Source organism: Prionailurus viverrinus, chromosome B2 (genome assembly GCF_022837055.1).
Source record: "Prionailurus viverrinus isolate Anna chromosome B2, UM_Priviv_1.0, whole genome shotgun sequence".
Lineage (NCBI taxonomy): Eukaryota > Metazoa > Chordata > Mammalia > Carnivora > Felidae > Prionailurus > Prionailurus viverrinus.
The window spans coordinates 111992595-112019887 of record NC_062565.1 but is presented as its reverse complement, the minus strand read 5'-3'; the positions used below and the strand labels follow the sequence as shown (position 1 = coordinate 112019887).

At 36.1% G+C, this 27293-nt stretch overlaps 2 protein-coding genes across 3 annotated transcripts in view; one reads left to right on the top strand and one right to left on the bottom strand.

The window, feature by feature from the left end:
- NKAIN2 (sodium/potassium transporting ATPase interacting 2) overlaps positions 1-27293 on the bottom strand; it is a 1003803-nt gene that overhangs the window by 888477 nt on the left and 88033 nt on the right. The gene's annotated exons all lie outside the window — the stretch shown is intronic.
- LOC125166820 (ATP synthase subunit g, mitochondrial-like) lies at positions 247-26904 on the top strand. The gene is made up of 3 exons (XM_047860875.1): positions 247-628; positions 24441-24451; positions 26894-26904. The coding sequence occupies exon 1, from the start codon at positions 247-249 to the stop codon at positions 556-558; it is 312 nt and encodes a 103-aa protein (XP_047716831.1). The 3' UTR covers positions 559-628; positions 24441-24451; positions 26894-26904.

Sequence of the window (27293 nt, the reverse complement as noted above, 5' to 3'; positions counted from 1 at the left end):
GACTAATTTCAAAACAATAAGAGACAGATGTGATGACTTCATGAATTGGGTAGGGATATTATTAATTAAATTGCCATAATGTTACTGAATGCATTTTTTTCTTTCTTAGTGATAAATGAAATGATGGTACATCTTAGAATAATGTCATACTAGATTCAGTGGAATTTAGTTATGAAACAGTTAAGAACTGAAGGTGGAAGACCAGGGTTCTAGTCTTAGCTCTATAAATAATAATCCGGGGTAACCATGGCCCAGTTTGTCCGTAACCTCGCAGAGAAGGCCCCGGCGCTGGTGAACGCTGCTGTGACTTACTCGAAGCCTCGATTGGCCACATTTTGGCACTATGCCAAGGTTGAGCTGGTTCCTCCAACCCCTGCTGAGATCCCGACAGCTATTCAGAGCTTGAAAAGAATAGTCAAGAGCGCTCAAACTGGTAGCTTCAAACAGCTTACAGTTAAGGAAGCTCTGCTGAATGGTTTGGTGGCCACTGAGGTGTGGATGTGGTTTTATGTCGGCGAGATCATAGACAAGCGTGGCATCATTGGTTATGATGTTTGAAGACCAATCTTTAACATCTGTCTGTATTTGGTTTGTTATTTGAGTGTTTTTGGACAATATGTGATCAGACTGCAATTTGAATAAAATAAGATAATGTATCAAAATCAATGTTTTCTCTATCAGACACTACATGGAAGGATCACAGTTTCTCTTGATAATAAGAGGAGTTGTCTTTTGCTTTAATACAGCTCTGAGTGCATGTCTTTTGCTTAGCCTAAAATCGGAAAGGATCTATGTGAACATACCAACCTGGGGTATGCATTTATGAGGATAATTTGAACAATAGATTAACATTCTAATTGAGTGTTTAAAATAGATGATAAATTTATTTCCAGAATAGGGAAAGTCTTTCCAGGGAAAGACTTGGGAAAACTAGAACTTGCTACAGTAGGAAAAATAGTAATACCACGTGCCAAACTGATATGGTTAAATTGTGTTAGTAATACAAAGAACAAAATTTGGATGGTTTCTCTTTGCCAAAATCAGAGATAGAATTTTTTGATAACACCTGTGTTTATAAATGCTGGAGTACTTGGTGATATTCTCAGTATCTTTGTAACATCTTTAACCGCAGGACATAGCAAATGAGAGCCAGGATGTACATTTTTAATCTAATTTTGATGTGTATTATATTATTAATCTATTCTGTTTTTTCCAGTTTTATGATTTTTAGACCCTATCTTTGCAAAAATAAGATACCCTGTGGGTATTTAAATAGCTACAATTTAGGGGCGCCTGGGTGGCTCAGTTGGTTAAGCATCTGACTTCGGCCCAGGTCATGATCTCACCGTTCCCTAGTTCAAGCTCCACGTCGGGCTTTGTGCTGACAACTCAGAGCCTGGAGCCTGCTTCAGGTTCTGTATCCTCCCCCTCTTCCTTTGCCCCTCCCCCACTCACTCTCTCTCAAAAATAAATAAACATTTCAATAAATAAATAGTTATAATTTAGTATCATCCATGGGTCTAAATAATACATTATATCCTGAAATAAATAGAAATGATTGCCATCAAAAGAAAATAATAATCCGGGACACCATGAGTCAGTCTGTTAATTTATCTGACCCCCAGTTTCTTCACTTGTAAAATATAGAGATTGGGCTAGTTCACTGCTAAGATCTCTGACAGGTCTATGACAATATATGTTTTTATTAATTTTAAATTCTTGCAATAAATTTATCTTAAAGGTATATACAGGAAAACTTGATCACAAAAATTCCTGTTCATCTGAAACACTAATAAACATAAAATAGAAGTAAACAGTAGTTTTTTTCCTATAAGCTTAGTAGTCAGGGTTTTAAAATTAAAAATGGCAGTAGCCATAAAAAATGAGAAAAGAGCAAATAGTAAATGTAATACTGGATAAATGAAGATTTGGTCAAATATTTTAAATCTTCAGAATAATGTAGAAATCACTATTGTTCATAAGAGACTAAATGCAATGGAAGAGAAAGATCAAATCATAATTTTAGTTTAAAACATACTTGTCCTTGAGTCCTCTGAAAATTTGTTTAAATGTATTGTAAATGTTGTGCCATGTTTGTGTCAATAATATTCAGTTTACCAGAATATTTAACCTGAATACCATATTATCCAATAATTTTGAGTAAAGGAAAAATTATTATAAAGCACATTGATATAAAACCTTATCATCAGCTAAAAATTTCTGTAATAATATACCAAAGGGGCATATATCAAATTTCACTGTAAAATCTCATTTAACAAAAACAGATACTATGGGAGGTGATAAAAGTCTGATGAGGTTAAAAACAATGTGGTAATGGAGAAGTTTTTGGCAAAAGTAAGCTATTAACTTTTGGCAAAGGTAAGCTCTTTAAGTTGTGCTTAGAAAGTGGTGATAATTATGGTGGATAATTGCACTAAGATATAATTTATCAAAGTCATTGAAGGATTATGCAAAAGTATGGAAGGCCAAACAAAGTTTTTAAAATAATAATTTGAAAAAAATGAGATCAAGGGAAATTTTACATGGATATATTTATTACTTTATAATTCAAGAAACAGTTTAGACTGTTTCTTTCTCATGATGGGTTGTGAATTTTAGTACTTTTAGTTTTAGCATAGACCATTGAAGGAAAATCAAAACCATATATAGCAGGAACTTGTGAAAAAGAAAATACATTGTTTGAAGAGGCAGAAACCAATTATAAAATCAATCTTAATTTGGTATATATAATGATGTGCATGTTGAACTTAACAATGAGATAGAAACATATATTAATATATGTAGTCAAAGATTAATAGCACTCTTACACTTGATGTAAGATAGAGCATATTAATTCAGCCTGGAGTTAAAGATATTCTTGTATTACTTACACTAATTATTGGTAAAACTGACTTATGTTTATCCCCAGTGGTGGTGTTCTCCGTATATCCCCTTTATTTTACCTGTCAGAAATATTAAACAAGCTCATCAAGAGCCACCACCTTCTTGCCATAAGCTAGTGCAGAGGAGGTATATTAGGAGCTAAATCTCTATGGATCTCTCCCATATCTGTACATATTGTGGCAGAGATACTAACTACTCCATAATAAACAGCTTGGGAAGACAGAGTTAATACCTCTCATGGGTACAGAGGGCAAGTTTATTTACTGTCCACTATAATCAAGATAATGGCTCTCTCCATAACACAGTTCAAGTAGATTTGCTTAATATCCATTATAAAAGATTCAGACTTCCTAAACTCAAGATTCCTCAGCTGTGATACAAACCAACTGTATATACCAGGTGGGCTTATCCATGTTATCCCCAAAGCACTTGGTGGCATAATAAAGTTGATGCCACTTGCTATACTGTGAGTAATAAAGTCTTTTTGTCTGATCCAGGAGTGCATTCCCCCTGCCAGAATCTGCCGTGAAACTGTTGCAGGCTAAACTGTGGGCATGAAAAGTAGAAAAAAATCTCATACCCTTCACATTCTTGGTACGAACCCCAAAATTTCTCATCATAAGAGAAATGGATTAACTTTCCTAGAAATTTTTCTATTTTCTAGGTATTTTAAGATTACAGAGTAGTAATTACCCTCTTCGGTAATTATTCATAAATATATAAATAATATGATTAATTTCATGACCATTGATTTCTGAAAAAATATAATTACTGGTCACTTGAGCCCAGATGGGTTAAGACACACACCCCAAAACAGATCAAACCAGGTTTCCTCCACCAATTTGTTCTCTCCTTCTCCTCTCCAATTCAGCTAGTTAGGCTTATATCCATGTGAGGGGGAGAAAAACTGGAGTGAAAATTTTAAATGCAGGCTTGTTAATGTAAACATCAAAGAGAAGTCATTTACCGTGTCATTTCTGAAATGCCAAAACAAATGCATATCAGATCCATGGATATTCATTGAGTGAAAAGCCTATTAACTCCTAAATTACAGACTCCTCTAAATACATTCCCACATATAACTCTTTTGGAGGAAAACACCCAGTGTCACATTTAAGATGTACTTGTGCAATGTGAGAAATCATTAAAGCTGGGCTGAACATGGCAGGGTGAGAGAAGGGTAACCTTAGAAACAAGGAACTGGATCTTTTAAATAAGTCTACTCTAGTAGGCTTATGTTAATGGTCAAGTTCCATACACAAAGCAGCCAGATAATAAACACTTGATTAAGTTGAAGATGACAGATATACAAAGATAACCTGACATTTCACCTTGATAATTTGTTGATATTTTGATAAACCTTCATTACTGAGCAAATCAGTTAGAAAACAAAAGTCTACACTTATTTAATGAGCACGGAGTAATATATGGAACTGCTGAGTCACTATGTTGTACACTTGAAAGTAATATAACACTGTATTTTAACTACACTGGAATTAAAATAAAAAAAAAAAAAAGTCAGCATTCAGGTCCTAAACCAGACATATAATGAACTGAATGGCTTTCTACAGTTTAAAGGTAAAAATCATCAGTTGACAAAGTTTCATTGCATGGGTTTTTACTATATTGATAGAATGTATCTAAATTAGTGTTTATTACTCATGTTTAAAATTAAACAGGTAAATCACATTACTACACTTTGATTATATCCTTTGCATATTTCCAATATCTGACATATCAAGATAATTATGAATTATGAACCTCATGAATCCTAACCTGAAACCTTACTGTACTCCTCACAATCCATGCAAAGCAGTACAAAATTCAAGAGAAATTTAGCCAACTGCTATGAAGTAAGAGAGAGGGCTAAGTTTGAAAAGGAGATAAATAAATGATAATGAGGGATGCCAGAGTCATCTTTTTCTCTTTTTAGGTGGCAGGCAGAAATACCATGGGCCACTCTCAACTACTTCCGTATAGAAAAGCCTGTGCCACCCTGATCCTGAATATTACCAAAGCACATTGTCAGACTGAGGAACCTTGACATTCTTCAACATTTAACATTTTTTATTTCTTCAGGTAATCAAATAAAATATATCCCCTCTTATTTATGGCAGGCATTTAAAACTGAAAAGCAATGTGTTTATCAGCAAAAAATAAGTTTAGAATCCTGACTCTCCCATCTATGTTCTATTTTCAACTGCAAGAAATAAAACAACAATTGAGAAAGAACTAATACAGCAGGAATTTAGTGACAGACAGCAGTTTGTTTCACATTAGCTGTTCGAACAGCCATCAGGCGATAATGACTTTCAGTCACTATTAATCAATATATTATTCAGTTGTAATTTCCCATAAGTCATTGCTATTACTACCAGTAATCAAGTTTCCTCCTTTGTTGCTTGAAATTAAACCTGAACAAGTGGTATGACTAGTTAACAGTCAATCTTCAATAGCTCCACCAATAATTTACCACTTTGCACATTAGACTCTATTAGTAATATGAAGGCTGTGTATATTTTTTAAGCCAGGTGACCTGCTAAGTAATTGACAAATATTATTCCCCCTACTTTCAGTGAAGAACATTCTGCTGCCTAGATGAAGTTGGATTAAAATCAATTAAAAAAGATAAGTTGGTTTTGTTTATCATGTATTTTTATAATTTATCTGACAGCTGTTCTCCTGAATACTACTGAAGGATGCATATGAAGCAGATACAACCCCTTTGAATAAATTGATGCTTCTTTAAACTTCTTTTTTGGAATGTATTATGCCCAAACAAGGGTGGTAAGTTAATTCAACAATAAGATTCAAGATGGCACTAAAAACTTCCTGATCTTCCAGATTTTGTACTAATGTTTAATTAGGTTTAACTGCATGACTGGAAATAGTGCTGTTTCAGTATCAGCATTAGGGAGGTCATACTTTTGAGAATGCCATTTAATAGGAAAACAGTAACACAACAAATTAATATCAATAATGTATATAGTGAAGAGACTGAACCACTTATCTCACACAAGATGCAGGAATCCCTGTTTTAAAGCAAAATAGGGTCGCCTGGTGGTCACTGGTTTAAGCATTTGAATCTCGATTTTGGTTCAGGTCATGATCTTACGGTTCCTGGGTTTGAGCCCCACATCAGGCTCTACACTGTCAGTGCAGTGTCTGCTCCAGATTCTTGCTCTCAAAATAAATAAATAATCATTTTTTTAAAAAATAAAGCAAAATAAAACATTTTTGCTGGTCCTTTTACTTAGGTTGGGCAGTACCAGCTTCTGATGCATAGAAGCAGTATAAACACAAAAACGTCCACTACTAAAGGCCACTCACGTTCATTGCCAAAGTAAAGTTTGTGTAGTTCCATGTAGTTCCACATATGTATAACTATAGTGGCTTCATTAAGTGGCTTACTTCCATCTTTAATAGAGTCACCTTTTTACAAGGCCAGTTTTACATCTGACTTATCACTTGATAAGATGTATCCTTCACTATTTAGATACCACCCTTTTACATTTCTAGACTATAAACGTAAAGCTTATTTATTTAAGCTTATTTACTTTTTTTTTTTTTTTAGTAATCGCTATACCCAGTGTGGGGTTTGAACTCACAATCCTTAGATCAAGAGTCCCATGCTCTTCTGATTAGCCACTCAGGTGTCCCGGAGACATAGATTATTCTATATGGTTTTAGTTTTCTAAAATTTGCCTAACAGCCCATTAAAACAAAACTTTATTTAACATAACTAAGACCATACAAGAGAAAGTATCAGTATCCTTATTTAATGTCTTCATGTCCCATTGTAAAGAATGGATTGTAATAAAAAAAAAGAATGGAACTCTCTTTTTCCCAATTCTCAAAAATTATCAATTAATTGTATCTTGAAAACTCTTGCTTTGGAATACTTATAATAATAGCTCATTGTGTATAATATGGAAATGGACAAAAGTCTCCATTCAAAGACATGAAATATGCCCACAAAACAGAGAGAGAATTGTATAATGTTTCAGAGTTTGTCATTCAATAAATTTTCACTTTCTTTGCAGAAAAATGACTGATATGTAGAGCAGCGGGAAGAGAAATGTCTACTGTAAATTTACTTCTGACTCCTAAGGAAATATTGTTTGTGGCAATGACAGAAATCTCAAAATAGTAAGAATATTACCTATTGAAACGAGGGGAAAAAAACAAACTAAAAACAAAGGAAGTATTTGGTATACTGAACCACTATTTTATAATTTGTGAAACATTTCACAAAATGGATGCTGCTACCTGAGACTCTAAAATAAATAAAGTGTTTCTAAAACTGCAACTATAGATATTTAATTAAAAATATTCCTAAAGAGGGGTGTCTGGGTGGCTCAGTGGGTTAAGCGTCCAACTCTTGATTTCAGCTTAGGTCATGAACTCATGGTCACAGGATGGAGCCCTGCTTGAGATTCTCTCGCCCTCTTCCTCTACCCTTATTATTTACATATGTGTGTGTATATACACATACACACACATATGTAAATAATAATCTTAAAGAGGAAAAAAAGATCACTAAAAAAAGAAACGCTATTTCATTGCCTGCTTTCTAATAAACGACCCATGAAAATATGGCCATAAAGAAGCAGGAGCACAAAAGAAGGAATAAATAAAATCAGAAGCTGATTAAGAGTTCTTCCAGGGAGATTATAGCTCAAAATGAACTGGGACTTATTACAAATACTAAGGACAACAATTTAAACATAAAAGACATGATTTTAAAAAGAAAACAATCAAGGAAGTGATGGTTCCACTACAAGAATCAGGTGACAATATAATATTAACACTTGTTAGATCAAGACTTTAACTTCTTAGCTGTGATTTTCTTCTATCTTCTCAAAGAAAATCTCAAATTAATCAAATATAAACTTAAAAATTACGAATATATCCAATCTTTTCCTCAAGTGGAATATTTTAAATATTACTTTTTCTTTCTTTCTTTTGCTGTTTCCCTGCTAGTCTAAGTCTTCCATCTGCCCAGGGACTCATTAAGAATTGTTTTAGATACGCTGCAAAGAGAAAAACTGAAGCCTGGTCAGTTTCTGACATGAAAATATGATTAGGCAAAAAGCCAAAAGCCTTTAAAACCAGGCAACTCTCTAAAGAAAGCATTCTCCTCCTTTTGCATGTGAAAAACCGAGCTTGAAAAACTGAGCTCAGAGTATTAGCTAGACTGTAGAGGAGATTTTCTTCCTCATCACTAATGCTTGGCTAAAGTTAAAACAACAGCAATAACAACAACAACAACAACAACAACAACAACAACAACAAAACACTGCCCTTTTTCCATCGTGTACAATTTATTGGAAGGTATATAAAATGATGTGAAAGGACATATGTTCTGATTTCCACTTTGTGGGTTTGACCTATAAGGGTTGAACCCAGGCTGGGGGCTCTTTCTGAGATATCCATCCTGGCCCTGTGAGGAGAAGGCAGAAGAGAGAAGGGATAAAGGAAAAAAAGAAATCTGCTCTTGAGATAACAGGGTGAGTTAATTCAATAGTTCACATGGGTATCTCTGAGTTACACACCTGTATTCAAATTTCAGCCTCACAACCAACTAGTCAAGGATCTTGACAACAGCCACCTATCTATCCAAACTTCAGTTTAGCAATATACAAAATGTTAGACCAATACCTGGCTCTTCCCCACAAACTAAATGAATTAATGTATATGCAACAAAGATTGTATTATTTATGATGTCAACTCCCTCAGAGAGAATATGAAGAGAAGAGTTTGTTTGCTAAAGACGTTGGCAGATGTGGCATGCTACGAAGTATAGGTGGTAACCAGAGAGAGGTGAATTGCTAGGTAGAACACAAGAGGAAGAAATTGAAGCCCTGGGTAATTACGAAAAAGAAGGTGAAGAGCAAGTGGGAAGAGAGTAGGCTAAAGCCCCTGAATGAGCCAACACGGTGGCAGAAAGCTACATAATACGTAACCTCTGGGCACACAGATCTCTACATGACCTGAAAATTCCCAGAGGGCTCAGTCTAAGTGAACTTCACAGGAAATCAGGAAAAGGTGTTCAGTTTGCATCTGAGTTTTTGAAGGCAGCTGAGAGGACACAGAGGTAAAGAAGGCCATATGAGTGAGCTCTTGTGGGCCTCAGCAGAAAGCCTGGAGAGAACTTGGACATTCCAGGCCATGGAATTAGAGGTTAATCCAAGTTAAAAATAACTGTGAGATGTAGGACTGGAGCCCCACTAACATCTAAGACTGGGGTTTACACATGTAAATTGACTTCAAAAGATGGATGATAATATCAATGACAATGACAACAATGAGGATGATTTTCTAATAAAGCAGGTAATTGATTAAGTAAACTTGCAGACCTGGTGTTCGTTAATTTAAACAAGGCATTTAATTAAGTCTCTAATTATATTTTGTAGACAAAGTAGAGTAATGAGACAGAGGAAAATAAAAAACACCCCAAGAGTCAGGAATCAACTAACATTTTGTACCCAAACGATGCCAATTAATGAATCAATCTGAAGTTGCAAGGAAAGTGGTATAATTTGGGGTTCTGTGATTTATGTTGCTGTTTACGTATTTTCATCAGTGATTTGTAAGAAAGCTATAGAAAGCAAACTTGTCAAACTGCAGAGAATCCCAAACCAGGATAGAGGATAAAGGTATTCAGGATGAGATCACTGGAGGTAGAAATTTATTTTTTCAAATAGGCAGCAATATAATTAAAGGTCTGCATTTAGATTTTAAAAATCAATGGTACAAGTGTGGGGATACAATTATCTAATTTGATAGCAGCTCACATTAAAAAAAAGACCAAAAAACCCTGGGCTTTAAGTAATTACAAGTTCAATGTGATATGGTTGTGAAAGGAGTTATTGTCATCAAGCCTTCATCAATATCACTAAAAACTCATGGGAGGCAATTATCTTACTTCACCCTACAATAGTTTATTAGTCTTAGTTCTGATTCCTGTGCTGTAAGTGGAAATTTGGATGATGATTAGTGGACAATCTATGGGAGGTATAAAGTCTTAAAACTATTTGAGAATAATTGAGGGAAGTGAAAATATTATTTTGTTAAATATGAAGCCTTGAATAAATACCTAGTAGTTGAATAACTTGATCATCTGGTATTTCTCTTTTTAATTTTTGAGGATTCTCCATATTGTTATCCACAGTGGCTGCACCAATTTGCATTCCTACAAACAACAGTGCAGGAGGGTTCCTTTTTCTCCACATCTTTGCCAACACTTGTTCCTTATCAATTTTAGCCATTGTGACAGGTGTAAAGTAAAATCTCATTTGGCTTTAATTTGTATTTCCCTGATGATTAGTGATGTCCAACATCTTTTCATGTGTCTGTTGGCCGTCTGTATGTCTTATTTGGGAAAACATCTATATAGGTCTGCTGTCCATTTTTTTAATTAGATCATTTGTTTTGGTGTTGAATTTACCTAGAGAAAATGAAAACACTAATTCTAAAAGATATATGTATCCCTATGTTTATTGCAGCATTATTTACAATAGCCAAGATACAGAAGCAACCCGTGAGTCCACTGATTGATAAATGAATAAAGAAGACGTGGTGTGTATGTGTATGTGTGTGTGCGCATGTGTGTGTGTGTGTACGTATGTGTGTGTGTGTGTGTGTGTGTGTGTGTGTGTGTAAAATGGATGTGGTGAATAGGTACGTATAATGGAATATCACTCAGACAAAAAAAGGAATGAAATCTTGCCATTTGCAACAACATAAATGGACCTGAAGAGTATAATGTTAAGTATAATAAGTCAGAGAAAGATAAATACCATATGATTTTACTCATATGTGGAATTCAAATCGGTGGTTGCCAGAGGAGAGGTAGGTGGGGGAAGGGTTAAATAGATAAAGGGGATTAAGAGCACACTTATTTTAATGAGCACTGAGAAATGTATAGAATTGTTGAATGATCATTTTGTACACCTGAAACTAATATAATACTGTACATTAACTACAATTGAATAAAAAAAGAAAAAAAAAGGAATGAAGCCTCAATGAGACATGCAAACTTTCTTCAAATAAGTGAGTTTGTTGTGCGATATATTTGTTCTTTGCTTTGCTACAGAACCAGCCCAGGTGACATGTTAGAGGAACTTATCTGGCTTAGCCCAGTACTGCCAAAGGCAGAGAGAATAAGAGTATGAGATGGGGCTTGGGAGCATCCAACAGTTAGGCATTCAGCCCATCATAATTTAAGTATCAACAGGCATTTTTGGGTACCCTATGTCACCCGCTGCTTGGTAGTAAGCTGGAGTTGATATACAAAATACATAACAACTGTATGGCATGAGCACAAACCAATCAGAACAAATGCCTGATCAACCAGAAAAAAATGTCGGCCACAAACAGCAATATGACCACCCCAGTATATCCTGCATCTAAATTCAAGATTATCAGCCAAGGGAGGGGTGCCTGGGTGGCTCAGTTGGTTAAGGGGCCAACTCTCAGTTTTGGCTCAGGTCATGATCTCATGGTTTGTGGGTTTGAGCCCCAAGTAGGGCTCGCTGATGACAACACAGGGCCTGCTTGCAATTCCCTTTCCCTCTCTCTCTCTCTCTCTCTCTCTCTCTCTCTCTCTGCCCCTACCCTGCTCATGCTTGCTCTCTCTCCAAATAAATAAATAAACTTTAAAAAATATATATTAAAAAAAAAAGATCAGTCAAGGGAGCGAAGGTCCATGTGTCATTATAACACACTAAGACAGCTGCTGTATTAGAAGTTTGAATGAAGAGTAGTAGCACTCCTGGAAAAAAAAAGGGAAAGGCTTAACCATCAAATAGCATTTTAGATGGAGCTTTATAAAACTAGATGAAACAGGTGAAAGGAACATCATAGGAAAAGTCAAGAAACTGTAACAATATTTGGTATGTCCAGGGAACCATAAGTATATCAACATCACTACATTATCACTAAGTGGGAGCAAGTGGCAGGTGTCTGATCAGACAGACAAGATTAGAAAGGTAAACAGAAGCCAGGTCATGAAGGTTTATGTGCACTATGCAAAGAGGTATGGATGCTATTCCTTGGGCTTTGGCGAGCCACTAAAGAACCATGAACACGAAAGCAACACGATCAAAATTATTCAGCAGAAAGACTAATGGCACTGAGAAAGACAGACTAATAAGGCTACTGAAACCACTTAGGATTGGTCTGAAATAGGGAAATGGCATAGGAGCAGAAGGAGGAGATGAACATCAAAGATATCAGGAAGTGAGGGGCACCTATTAGGATAAGCGTACGACTTCAGCTCAAGTCATGATCTCGTGGTTTGTGGGTTCAAACCCCGCATTCTGCTCTGTGCTGACAGCTCAGAGCCTGGAGCCTGCTAGGGATTTTGTGTCTCCCTGTCTCTCTGCCCCACCCCCACTCATGTTCTGTGTCTGTCTCAGAAATAAACATTAAAAAAGAAAAAAAGATACCAGGAAGTGATTGCTTAGCATTTATTGACTCAAACAGGATGATGCATAGATTTCTTGCTTGGTAAACTAGGGCCACTCACTGAGATAAGAACATAGGGTGGGAGGCACCTAAGACAGACTGGTGAAAATAACATATTACAGATTTTGAGTTTGAGCATTCCAACAGACATGAAGAAGGAAGTATCTCAGAGAATTTGAGAGGTGGCATCTGAAGCTAACAATTTCAGACTTGCTATAGTATCTAACAGGTATACTGAAGAAGAAAAAAAGGACTGAGGCTAAAACTAACTTTAAAAAGAAAAACCAGCATTGAAGAAGTGGATTGAAAAAGAAATGCCTGCAAAGAAGTCTAAAGGCACAGCTTTGTAAGTGGGTAGCCTTGGGCAAGTCACTTCGCCCCAGTGAACTCTAATTCCTTCACCTTATACATTGAAGATAATAATACAGAGCTCACAGGGTGTCATGAGTCTTCACTCATGGTTCCAAAGAGTCAGTTCTCTTCTCTCTTTTGGGGCTATTTCCAGCCAATCATTGACTAGCTAAAGTTGACTGGATAAAAGTAACTCATTTAAATTCCAACTTGAACATTTCTCATAAAAAAAAAATAGGGGCACCTGAGTGGCTCAGTCTCTTGATTTTTGGCTCAGGTCATGATCTCACGGTTCCTGATGGGTTTCACAGTGTGCTGACAGCAAAGAGTCTGCTTGGGATTCTGTCTCCTTCTCTCTCTGCCCCTCCTCTGCTTGCTCTCTGTCTCACTCAAAATAAATAAACTTTAAAAAAAAATTAACAAATTTGTGGTATAAGAAGAAGAGCACAAGTTCTGGAGTCCGCTGGATCTGGATTCCTGATCTGACTTTGGACACTTTATGTAACCTGTCTAAACATGTTTTTTTGAGTTATATAATGGGTGTAACTGTTCCTGCCTCACAGGAATTCTGTTGCTTAATGGCAAAAACATAGCAGTTCATCTCTCTCAGTGTCTGCAATTCAGCAGGGATGCAGTTAAGTCTTAGTTCCTCCTGGACCACATCTCTGCTTCTCAAGTGTACTGTACCAGACATAATACAAAATTTCCTTAATGACTCCGTGTTATCATTATGAACATCAGTTAATGCTACGTGTCTGAGATGCAGATGCAGCTGCGAACGTAACAGAACATCAGGCGAAATGAGCCACTCATGTAACACCCAGTTGACTTGCCTAATTTTGTCATATGCATGATATTGCATCCACAGCAGCTTGAGATGATTTACCAAGCACCAAAAAATGTGAACAGCTGCCGTTCTAAGATTTGATACCATATAAGCGAGATCAACGAATGTTACAGTCATTCATCAACCTCACAAACGTTTGTTTGTTCTTTTACAGATAACACAACTTTCTCATGCGTCTGGCCTTGTCTTTTATAAATGAAGTCCAGGATCCGTGTCATACCACACCATTCTACAACACTGGAGAACACAGCTCTGACAACACTTTTGAGATGATGACTGCATTATAGACATCAAAGGAACTGTCCTAGATAAATGCCCAGCCCAATCACAGTTTCCTTTGCCTCAGCAGCCATATTTCATACCACTGTGACCCTATCCTGGGCCTGTCCCTGGGTAACTACCCCCAGAATGAGCACCAGATATATGGCCAAATGAGTCAGTGTAGCCTGTGACTTAGCCTATATAGATCTGAAAGGGTAGGCAAAACCATTTAGAGTCATTGTTTTCAAAATGCATGAAGGGATGCACCAAGAAACTCTGCAGTGCACGAATGGTGAAGTAGTGTCATGTGTAATCCAAGTTTGGAAGGACCTGTAAAGATATACAGAGGAGGAAAAGGATGTAGTCACCCGATCTGAATAAACAGTAAGTTAGATGTACAGAGGGAGGCAGAGCAGCAGAGAGAAAGGAAGGACAAGAGAAGGAGAGGAAAGGGAGGAATGGGGGAAGGGGAGGGGAGGAAAAATTTTAGAGAAAGATGCCTTGAGCCCCAAGGGCTTTAAAGATCCCCTTCCACTCTGGATTTTTCTTCAAAATACACTGCCTGTTTTCCTTACATAACTCAAGATGATCTTTTTTTCATTCAATTAATTTAGCCTGAGGGATACATTACAATGGTATTAAAACACAACTTCTATGCCCCAGTCAAGTTCATCTTGTATAATGTGCTGAGTTGTGATGGTTGCCATGGCTTTGATTAACCTTATAGATTAAGTTCAGGTAAATCTCCTCCACTACCTGCTCCCCTCCCCCACCCATATATCACATAGCAGAGACACAATATTCCTTTACAGAATCCTGGGGTGTAAATAACTAATGTTCTGGGGTTCTGTGTTTTATCTCCTCAGAAATGCCACTCTTCACGCTCCTTTTCACTGTTTCTCTTTCTCCACTGCTGACGCTCCCCCTCGCCCACTCTCTTCCTTCTTTCTCCTCTGCTTTGCTTTTCTGGGTAGCTGCTACCTCATCCCCATCCTTGAATGTTTCTAGGGTTTCATAGGTCCTTTAAAAATATCGACAGCCAATCTGTGCACCATCCAGAGAACCTTCTCTAATCTTCACAACCTGTGCTCTTCTCCATCATTTCTATTTCTTCTGTTTCGCTGCCAAGATACTGGTTTCTAGATTTTGTTTGTCATCCTTGAATCCTGAGAGATTCTGAAAGCCTGCTTTGATTCAGGCTAGGCTCTGAACAGGTGTAATTTTTGACAGTGAGAGCTATCAAATAGCAGCACTTGCTCCACTGCAGTGAGTAGCACGTGCCTGGCCATGTGCGCGGTGTGGCCGAGAGCCGAGGATGGGCCCACTCACGGCTCCAGAGAGACTTCTTAGCTGTGAGTCTTATTAACATATTAACACTTTTAACCTAAAAATATCAGGCAATATCTTTGTGTGACTCAGGAAATCCAGATGAAATGTGTAAATCGATGGTTCCAGGCCTTCTCTGAGGACCTGACCAAACAGTGGCCTCCCTCTGGAATAATCCCTGCCAGAAATCATATAGAAAAGGCAATGGCATGAAAACCAAGGTTGAATATGACCTTGTCACATTATAGCTGTATATTTCTCAGGGTCTCATCACACCCTTTTATTTACATGTTTGAATATGCAACTTAATCTTAACTAAAGGGACAGATAACCCACATCCCACAACCTTTGCTCTACCACCAACCAGCCACATGATACTCGGCTTACAAGTCACTTACAAGCTGTAGGCATCAACTGCCTAATCCCTTATTTCTTTTTTAAATGTTCATTTATTTTTGAGACAGACAGAGACAGAGTGCAAGCTGGGGAGGGGCAGAGAGACAGGGAGACACAGAATTCAAAGCAGGCTCCAGGCTCCAAGCTGTCAGCACCAAGCCTGATGCGGGACTCAAACTCCCGATCTGTGAGATCATGACCCGAGCCGAAGTCGGCTACTCAACCGACTGAGCCACCCAGGTGCCCCAACTGCCTAGTCCTTTAAAGTGAGTGGATGGACCAGATATTTATCATCTTAGAGCTTTAAGATTTGACAGTATACATTTATTTGGTTTTCAGTATAATAAGAAGAACCTCTTAGGAGAAGTTATTGTCCTATATTAATTACCTTCATTAAAAGTGCTATAAGAGCTAGAAATTTTTGCATACAAGTTGTCTGAAAACAGAGGCAGGTAAGAATTTCCTATATTCAACATAGAGACTCAAAATTTATTTAGTTATTTCCTATTTAGCACCACAGAATTTCAGGGTTTTTTTTTTCCTTCTGCTTACTGCCCAATTTTATTTCAGAAACAATACTAGAAGATTGAGCTCAATCAATGTCAAGAAGATAAACTGAAGCGGAGAACATCTGGAACCCTCACTCCCAGGATAGCGCTGCATGAGAATGAAGACTGGGGTGGAGAGCCTCACTAGCCAGATACATGTGGAAGGTCTGCACATGCTAGTCTGTATGACCCCTCCAAAGTGCAAGTTTTACCTGTTGCATGGCAATCTCTGCCCACTCCATGAGTGTAAGAAGGAGCGGGTTGCTCCCGAAATAAGACTCACAGCTAATCTGACTGGGGAAAGCCTGGCAGTCACTGAATCATATTCTGTTAGGAGGTGGAATTCATGTATTAAAGGTCATTGTTCACGGTAGCCATTAAATATATAATGCAGTTAGGCCTGCCTATGTTCAGGTATGACAGGCCACTCATTATTTTTAGTCACCTTTTAGGCAGGACCTAAACCTAAACCTCCAGGTTTTCTGATGTTGGCAGGGTGAATCAGGTGAAGCCTGTCCTGTAAAACAAGCCTTGCCCACAGATCTGATCCAAAGCAGCTAAAAGACTTCCTGGGTTTGGGGCAGAAGCCTCGCTGTATCATACAATTTATCAGGGTCCCATTTTATGAGGGAAGCTAACATTTATGACAGCCAATAATAAGGTTGGTACTTTCAACTCTATTTTATTTTTGTATCCTTTCTTTATTTCATTCAGAAAATAAAGCAGGAGATATTTGGCATTTTCCCTTCTACCTCAATTTTGAACTTACCAGAATAAGAAATTTGAGAATCAATACTAAGACTAGAAATTCATGGAACAATGTCGCTTATGTTGCCCTGTGTTTATTACTGAAGCTTATCATTGTGACTACCCTTGCTTTATACACATGGCTGAAGTTAATCAGTTTATCAGAACTTTGCATGACTAAAAAAGCCAAGTTTCACATAAGGAACTAACACTATGTTTAAGAGTTCTTTGGGAATAAGCACCAAGTATTGGTGGATGACATTAGATCAGTATTCTAAATTCAGTTCCTCTTTATCTTGGTGCACAGGAATAAGGAGAACAGCAAAGAAACTAATCTCCTGATTCTTAAAGCTTATTCACAAGCTCTTAAAGTGACCAATACATGATCGCAGTATATGGCTCTGTATACCTTTTCCTGTAGCCCAATATACATAAAATTTACCATTTTAACCATTTATACATGTACAATTCAGTGGCATTCAGCACATTCACAAATGTTGCATAACCATCACAACATCCCAAACAGAAACTCTATACGCATTATACAACCTTCTAATTGCCCCTTCTCCCAATTCCTAGTAACCTCTCTTTTACTCTCTGCTTCCTGAATTTGCCCATTCTAGGTGTTTTATAAGTGCAATCATAAAACATTTGTCCTTTTGTGTCGAACATATTAGCATAATGTTGTCAAGGTTCATCCACATTATAGCATATATCAAAAGTTCATTCTTTTTTATGCTGGAATAATATGCCATTGCATTATAAACCATATTCTGTTTATCCACTCCTCTGATGATGGACACAGAGGTTATTTACACCTTTTTTAACTACTGTGCTATGAACATGTGCTTTTAGCATAAGGCTGCTATGAACATGGGTGAACAAGAATCCGTTGAAGTCTCTGCTATCAATTCTTTTAGATATATACCTAGGAGTAGAATTTCTGGACTGTATGGTAATTCTATGTTTAATTTTTTTTTTTTGAGAAACTACTGAACTTTTCCTCAGTAGCTGTGTCATTTCACATTGCCACCAGTAATGCACAATGGTTACAATTTCTCCAAATACTTGCCAATATTTGTTATTTACTATTTTTTGATAATAGCCATCTTAATGGGTTTGAAGTGATTTATATTGTTTTTACATAAGACTTCTGATTAAGAAGGACGCTGATAATTACTTACCCAACAAATATTTCTTCTTTCCCTTTTTATAAAGAATTGCATTTTACTCAGGTATCAACTATATTCCCAGCTAGATGGTGATGCTGTTTAGTCACTTAGCTCACGCTATTCCCTATTACTGATTTTGGTCCAGGTTGGATTCAATCATACAAAACTGAAAACTGAAAACTGAAAGCTTTTTAGGGGCTTGAAAGATGCCCCATGATCTCTCTCTCTCTGCACATCACCACCACCATCCCACATATACATACTCTATAAATAGAAAACACACTGTCACAGTTTTTGCTGGAGTCGTCTTACAACTACAAGAACAGCCAGCCTGAGCACAAGTTTGAAACTCCAAAGATGACAGAGCAGAAAGACAGAAAAAGTGTGAATCCTTGATGATATGCTCAAGTCAAAATCACTCAACCAGAAACTCTATACTACCCATGATGTCTTTTTTTATGTTTATTTATTTTTGAGAGAGAGAGAGAAAGAGATAAGTGCAAGTGGGGCAGGGGCAGAGACAGGGAGACACAGAATCTGAAGCAGGCTCCAGGCTCTGAGCTGTCAGCACAGAGCCTGACGCGGGGCTCGAATTCACAAGCCGTTGAGATCATGACCTGAGTCGAAATTGGCTTAACCAAATGAGCCGCCCAAGAGCCCCTACCTGTGAGTGCCTTTTTATGTGAGATAATAAACAGCTCTATTTTAAGACAGTGTGAGATGGAGTTTTTAATATCTGAGCTCAAAATCATCCAAATTGATCTGCTTTAATCATAACAGGGGACATTAAATATGGGCCAGAAAAATGGACTGAAGAATAGAGTAGTGGCAGATTATTATCAATGAACAGATAGAGGTGAAAGGCAGCCATACATATATAACATAAAATTTATGTCATATTTGTGGCTTACAAATGAACAGAAAAATAACAGGAACCAATCCCAAAATTAAGAGGAAATTAAAATACCAGGAACATTAACTCTATGTCCTGAGTTTGTTTAAAAATTCAAGGATGAAAGAGAAGTCATGTTAAAACAGGCAGAAAACATGGGGGTGAGACAGCATGAATCATATGTCTCCTAATCTCTAATACATCCCCAACTTTCATGAGTTGATTTCATTTTATTTTAAACTCAATGACTCAGTGTTTTATTTAACTATGTTCTCCTTTGTGCAAACTATTATCCCAAAGAGAAGCCTGGAACAAGCCTTTCCTTCAAGTAGTTTTTATCAGAGTATATTGGACATTCATGTAAGATGCAGGTAAGAGTACTTTCCTACCATTCCAAAATTGTGTGGGTTTTTTTTTTCCCTCTACTTCCTTGCATTCTGTCGAGAGATTCACATGGAGACAGTCTGCTTCTGTCACCACTGTACAGTTGATTCTTCTTTCCTCTCTTCTGGTACTTGAAATAAATGCCAAGAAACCGAAATTTGGGCAGAGCAAGGGGTTCACGCTCAACAGAATGAACCCAGTGGCTTTCCATTTCAGGTCATTCTGGGGTAGAAAAGGGCAAAATATAATGGTCACCCTGAAACCATTCTTCGTCACTTAAGCAGGACACCTCATTTAGAATATGCCATTCAGATCAACTAGCTCCACATATGTCAAGTCACAATGCCCCCTAGGAAGCACTTAGTCTAACTAATAATATGATGATATGCACTATCAGGGGATGCAATGGAAGTAGAAAAAACTGAGATATAAATGACTCTTCTAAATGTTCTGGTTTGGATTTATGATATACAGGTCAAGTATCACTTTCAAGGCACTCAGAAAGCATTAAAATAGAGAAAATAATATCTCTTCTGGGTCTTATCCTTTCAATGCCATTCAGTGGATTGTTCTTTAAGGCCAGGTCTACACTTGAAAGTGCATGATCCAGCTTGCCCTTCTATAGCTGCTGTTTCACTCTCCACTCTGTTTTAAAAGCAGGCAGAGCTGAAAATAGCTCAAGAATGCGAAGCCTGCATGACGGTGCAGTTACCATTTCAAACATGCACGGAAACGTTAAGCCTAAGGCTATTTTTCTCAAGTGTGAATACTCCCTCAGAGAAATAGTAAAAATTTCCCCCTAAATATTATCTACAAATAGAGGTCATTAAAAAGGGAGTTCATATATTGGGATCATTTGGCCTTGAATTAAGTTGAAAGACAGTCCTCAAACCAAAGGAAACAGCAATGAGCTGTTTGGGTTTTTTTAATTTGAAAAAGAAAAATACTCTTAGATAAATTAAAGGTATTGCATAAGAATTTTAATATTGACTGCATATTTTAATAAAATATGTCAATAATATCTCTGAGGGATAACTGAAGGGGAAGACAAAGGACCAGAAACAGAAAATTGTCCAATGCTGACTTATTAAAGAAACAAAGCTTAAGCATTATCAAGTTTCAGACAGAGCTCTGCATCCCGCCCTCTATGGTTCTTCTGTACATTTTCTGGTAAGACTTAACATTTTATCTTTAACAAAAAATACATATTTAGGGGTGCCTGGGTGGCTCAGTCAGTTAAGTGTCCGACTCTTGATTTTGGCTCATGTCATGAACTCATGGTTGGTGAGACAGAGCCTGTCGGGCTCTGTGCTGACAGTGTAGAACCTGCTTGGGATTATCTCTCTCCCTCTCTCTCTGCTTTTTTCTCCCTCCTCTCTCTCTCTCTAAAAATAAATAAATAAATAACTTTTTTTAAAAAGCATATTTTTAAAACTATCAATCCAAAAAAGGCCTAACTGAAAAGTATTTCTAATCCATAGAAAAACAGAGGATGTGTTTGAAAAATGTATGGACTGAAGATGTGAAGTCAAGCTGTCATACATGACCTCTGTTAATCTTTATAACTCACGTGATATGGTGCCTATGTTTCCTTTATATTAAATTGGTATTATTAAAACTAAAATTGTGACATATATACATTAAAGAAAACATATTATCCTTTAAATGACATATATACATAAATAATATGCTTTCTGTGTCTAGATTGCTTTTCCTCTTGGTATTTACATTAAGAACCATTTATAGAGCACTTCATTTATCCCAGACACTATTTTATACAGCATACAAATATTCACACATTGGATCTTCACAATTACCCACTCATTGTACAAATAAAGAAACTGATGGGCAGTAAGTTTAAGTAATTTTTCCAAAGTAACAAAGCTAGTAAGAAATAGGGCCAGAATTTAAGGCCAACTCCATGGTCTTAATCACCCCACTATGACAGGCTTCATTGTAGCCTCTCAAAGAAGAAATAAATGATGGATAATAGGACAACAGAACCAAGGTCTAATTTTGATTTATCACTAACTACCACTTAACCTTAGGCAATTTCCTTAAATTCTCTGGACCTTTTATTCCTCAGTAAAGAAATGGAAGGTCTTTATTAAGATCTCTTTTTCCTCTAACATTCTAAAATTCAGAGCCATTGACCTTCAATATATTTATAATACTTAAGAGTATGGGCAACATAGTGCCAAAAACCAGCGGGTGTAAAAGCTGAATATACCAAGAGCTGATCTGCTTCAGAATTAATGTCCTTTGTTATAGCTTTCCTGATTTTTTCCCATATGGTTTTCATGTTAAAAATGGCTGCTCAATGTAAAGCTAAGTGTAAGACAGCACTACTGTAAAGAGACTAGGTGAAGAAGCCAAACACTTAAACTAGAGCAGACAAGAGTGAGCTTCTTAACCATGGGAACTACAGCATGTCATATCTGAGCACACACCTTGTGACTGGATACTATATTTCCACTAAATGTCACAAATCCAGAATCACTGTTACAAACAGCTTAGAGAGAAGTACTGAGCAGTCCATTCTTAAGTGGTCACTAGGGACAGAATACACAATGTAATTAGTTAATCAAGTCCTGTGTAATGCCAAAAGAAATCTAAAGATGATCCAATAACTACATGACAGTTTAAATAGCTTGGTTGTTCATTAAAATGATATCAAACAAACTTGCATTCTGATTTTTATAATGTACAGATTTTAATATATAGGCTCACTTGAAGGGAACACCAATATCATACAGATATTTGCAGTAAATCAATATAATCTGCATTATAGTACATTGCCTGGATAAAGCAAGAGCATCCATTTTAATGATCTCCCACTGTGCCCTGTTATTAAGTTTCACTGACTAAGTATTTTCAGCAATATTTTCTTCTCCAAAAACATGTCTACACAACTGCAAAACAGCTAGTCGATATACTCAATTGAAAAATAATTTCATTGGGGCAACTGACAAAATATTTTACTGTTCTAAAAGAGCTGACCAACTGATTGATTTTCCTTTTTACTAAATTGATTGGCTATTTTTGTGGATAATTCCATCAAAAATTAACTTTATATACTTCTTCCTTCTTTCTACTCAACATGTTCTGTTCAGAGAGGTTAGTTTTTACTTCTCTTTTTATATGCAACTTTCATTATTACACTATAATTAACACATGTTTGTTGTAAGACCATAACCAGACACAAACATAAGCCTGGCAGCATTTTCTATTTTCCCTCCACACCTTTTCCAATATACATATATTTTTACAGGCTTTAAGTACCAAGGTATGTACAGTTGGTGCCTTTGTTTCCTCTTTAACATTATACACTGTCCATATTCCAACTCTTTGATGTTCTTTCAAAATATTTTAGTGACTGCAAAATAGTCTATCATGTGGAAGTAATATAACACTCTATTAATATATATTTATAAACAAATCATCATCTATTTTTTCAGAGGTTTCTAAGAATAAACACCTATATCAAAAACTATGAACATTTTTGAAGATTACATTAACTTCTCCCAAATTGTCAACTTCAAAGTCGTATGGACATTTACTTTCACTAACTGACAGATGCATTCTTCCCCATCTCTGAGCAGTATGTTTCTGTCCTAATTTTATGATTAAAAATTATTTAATCTGCCTGTATTACTATGAGTGAATTTGAACTATTTCATTGGTACTAACCATTAGTACTGTTTCTTCTTGGAATTGCTTATATCCTTGCCATCTTTTTTTTTTTTTTTTTAACTGGGAGTCTTTTTTTTTTTTTTATCTTTTGATCATTGCTGATACAGGTGGATTTTTCATTCCTCATTGGCTAATGTGGCTACAGCACCACAAAGTAAAAGTCTGGAAAAGTACTTTGCCCTTAGACAATTTTTTTAAGTACCATATTTTTGGTTGCTTTTCTTGTCTTTGTGTGTAAAATGCAACATTCATACAAAGAGGCAATGATGAACTATATAAAGGACCTCTGACTGGCAGGCAAATTTAGTCTATAAACTAATACAAAGACAATATCATATAGCTCAGCAATCCAAACATGTCTTTCTTGAACTTCATTTCAACAGTGGCTGTTCTCATATCGCAAAGACTGTATTTGCCTCAAATTTAGAATTTAGAGATTCATTGCTAACTGCTCTTAAAACCCAGTGGCCATGGTCATTTTCCTATCATGTTCTTTATACTTCAATACTTTTAGGCTAAATATTAACTAATTCCAAGCTACCACTCCCTGAGAAAACTAAAAGGCATACAAAATCTGATCAAAAATTCCAATCCAAACACCTTATTGGTTCCCCTTTTAGTACCAATGTGTCAGAAATGATTAAGATATAATTACTGTAGAGGGACCATCAGAATAACTGATAAGAGATAAACACCAAATCTGTAGGAAGCCACACTGTGTAACTGCTAATCAGAAGCAAATTTGATACAAACCTACCCCAGAATCCTATCAGAAGCCAGCTGTCCCTGCAGCCTGATTAAAAAGTAAAATCACACCAGAACCTTTTGACAGTAGAGAAAAAAAAAGGCATCCAGCATACCAGGCTTGGGGATAAATATGCATAACCAATGCTAATAAAAATGATGTAAATAAATCTCTAAGAACATAAAATCAAATAAGGTATTTAAAAAATACTATTTTTGAGTACATCATCACATCTTTCTATTTTTAAAACTGAACCAAACCTTGCTAACTGAGTAGGTTAGAACTGCTTCCTATTTGCCCCTGGGATAATGAGAACTAGAATTGGCATATAGAACAGGTATAGATAATCAACAGAATGAGCTGCATTTTTAATATAACCAATTATGTAGAAATATAGATGCTGTTAAAACAAATGACCAAGGTACAACTAAGACACTGCTGGATGCTCAGCTACAATAGTAATGTCTAAGGTACAATAGCATACTATATTAATTTTATCACAGATTTAGCCATCAGTCTCTATAATAGGTGGAACAAATGTTCATATGTTTTATCTAATATTATGGCCAATGGGCATGAATTGTTTGAAATGAATTCCTTTTACTATCTGTTAATTGTTAACCTAGAAAGTTTCTGGACAGATTATCAGAAATATAGGAATGTAGTGATAGCAACCAATTTTGTCATTACCTACTCATTGCTAAATGTCTCTTACTCAAGCCAAATCACTAGAGCAAAAATTGAACTAAAATCAAAATCTTAAAGATTCCTTTAGGAAAGCTGTTAGCCCACAGCATAAAGAGTGTGTGTGTGCGTGCGCGAGCACACACACACACACACACACACACACACACACCCCTGATTTGAAAAATCTTTTCACTATGTACATTCAGTCTTGCCAGTAACATCTAAATTCCTATGTTTGTTTCCTTAAAAGGAAGAAAGTTAAGTCCATGTGATAAATACACATGTGTGCACAATCCAGACAAAACAAAAAGCATCAAAGTTTCACTGGCTTAGTTTCTCACTGATTTGGGTATATTTTAGTTTTACTCGACATGATGAGACACACACATGCAGATACAATCATACCTTGTTTTTTTAATTTTCTTTTTGTGTAAAAATGGCTCTTTCCATTTTAACTTTTACAAGATTTTGGAGTGTTCTTTTTATTTTTATTTATTTTTTTTTTAATTTTTTTTTTCACGTTTATTTATTTTTGGGACAGAGAGAGACAGAGCATGAACGGGGGAGGGGCAGAGAGAGAGGGAGACACAGAATCGGAAACAGGCTCCAGGCTCTGAGCCATCAGCCCAGAGCCTGACGCGGGGCTCGAACTCACGGACCGCGAGATCGTGACCTGGCTGAAGTCGGACGCTTAACCGACTGCGCCACCCAGGCGCCCCTGGAGTGTTCTTTTTAAATACCATTAAACAAATGACCAGGATTGATGAACAACAAATATATGCTACAAGATTCCAGTTATTAAACATTTAGTTATATATGTTATATAAATATATATATATATATATTTATAATGCATATATATAATACATAGCCTTCACTAATAGATAGGATACTGACATTTCTTTATTAAGAGAAAATATTTTTGCATTTTTGTTAACACAAAAGTAAGCTTCCAAAGATGTCCCTCAAACACACACAGATACACATATGCCTTGTCTGAATACTGAATAAAAGATAAATTCCATTGAAATAAGGTACTATGTTATTATTAAAGTCATTCACAACAATATACAATATATTATTCATTCAAATTCACTGGCAGTGTCTGTAAATTACTTACTTCTATTCATTTTACGTGAAGACACACAAATAATCCTTAAAAATCAAAATGAAATTATTTCTCCTCTTTTAAAGTACTATTTTGAAGAATTTTTTTCAGGATAGAAAAGGATACACATTTCATCTATTTCCACATTATATCCCAAGCAGTGATTTTTTGTACAATTAATGGTCCAAATTCCTGAATACCTTCTACCTGAATTTACCCAAATAATGACAGTGTATATATATATATAACCTTACTTCTAATATATATATATATATATATATATATATATATATATATACACAATATATTTTGCTATGTAAAAACTTAATGGGTTAATATTAAATAATATGAAGAGATGAAACTTTACAGATGGTGGAATTACTAATTATATATATTAGCAACATAAAAAATTTTAACAATCTCTTTAAGATTTTTTTTAAATTGCACAGATATTTAGTCTATGGATTCTATATGTGAAGTTCAAATATAATTCATCAAATAAAAGCTAATCAAAAATTTTAAATATGGTAGCTTCTATTTTAGTAATATGATATATTGATTTTTTTAATATTATGAAAAACAGTAATAGTAATAAATTTAAACACAAAGCCTCAATTAAAAATCTGTAGAATATGTCCAAAAGTATTTGGCTCATTCCAGCTCCCTTGTGTATGACAGAAGGTATATATGCAATCTAATAGATCTATATTTTTTTCATATATACATCATACATACATATATCATGTTAGCGGTTTACAGAATAAAACATTAGTCTCAAATTTCTGTCACAGTAGACACTAGATAACTATCCTAATATTATTTCACACTTTGAACTGTACTTTTTTTTAATTTCTTTTTTTAACATTTATTTATTTTTGAGACAGAGAGAAACAGAGCATGAACAGGGGAGGGGCAGAGAGAGAGGGAGACACAGAATCTGAAACAGGCTCCAGGCTCTGAGCTGTCAGCACAGAGCCCGACGCGGGGCTCGAAGTCACGGACCGTGAGCTCATGACCCAAGCCGAAGTCGGATGCTTAACCGACCAAGCCACCCAGGCGCCCCTGAACTGTACTTTTTATTACCACCAGCATGATACATGAGATGCACAAATAAGAAACATTTTTTTTTTGCAATTTGTTTTTCCTATTTATTTACTTTTTTATTTCAAGTTAGTTATCATATAGTGGAATAATGATTTTAGGAGTAGATTCCTTAATGCCCCTTAAGGGGCATACACACTCCAGAAAGAGTTTCTTAAGAAACTGTGTTTTCTATGCAATCTGTTGGCTAATATCTCTTCCTAGAATTAAAGGCAAGCTAATTCCCTACTGGGCAATCCAAATTATGACACTAGATACACTACACATCAGATTTCACTGTAAAAGGCCTCATTTCATTTCACACACTATATTGCTTCTCTTTCTGCCCTCCTTGGATTCTTATTCAGTGGTCAGAACAGATGAAACCATTCTTCAACACACGAACTTGTTTCTATTTTTCTGACTCATTCTTTAGAAAGAAATTCCTAAGCCACAGTCCAGGCAGCATGCAATTAGCAGTCCCCATGGGCTTTTTCCTTGTTCACAGCCTTGCCATCCTTTAATGGGACTTTGATGGAAATCTGCAAAATCATATCTGGTAATTCTTTTCATTCACTCCAAAGCAGACTAAAAAATGTCTTAAAATTAAAAGCTTTTAGGAAAATATTTACCATTTTGTCAAAGATAACTTTTTACACTGACACAGAGACTGCGGATACA

Excerpts from the sequence above, each read along its gene's own strand:
- LOC125166820 (XM_047860875.1), top strand. The coding sequence starts at position 247 with ATGGCCCAGTTTGTCCGTAACCTCGCAGAGAAGGCCCCGGCGCTGGTG.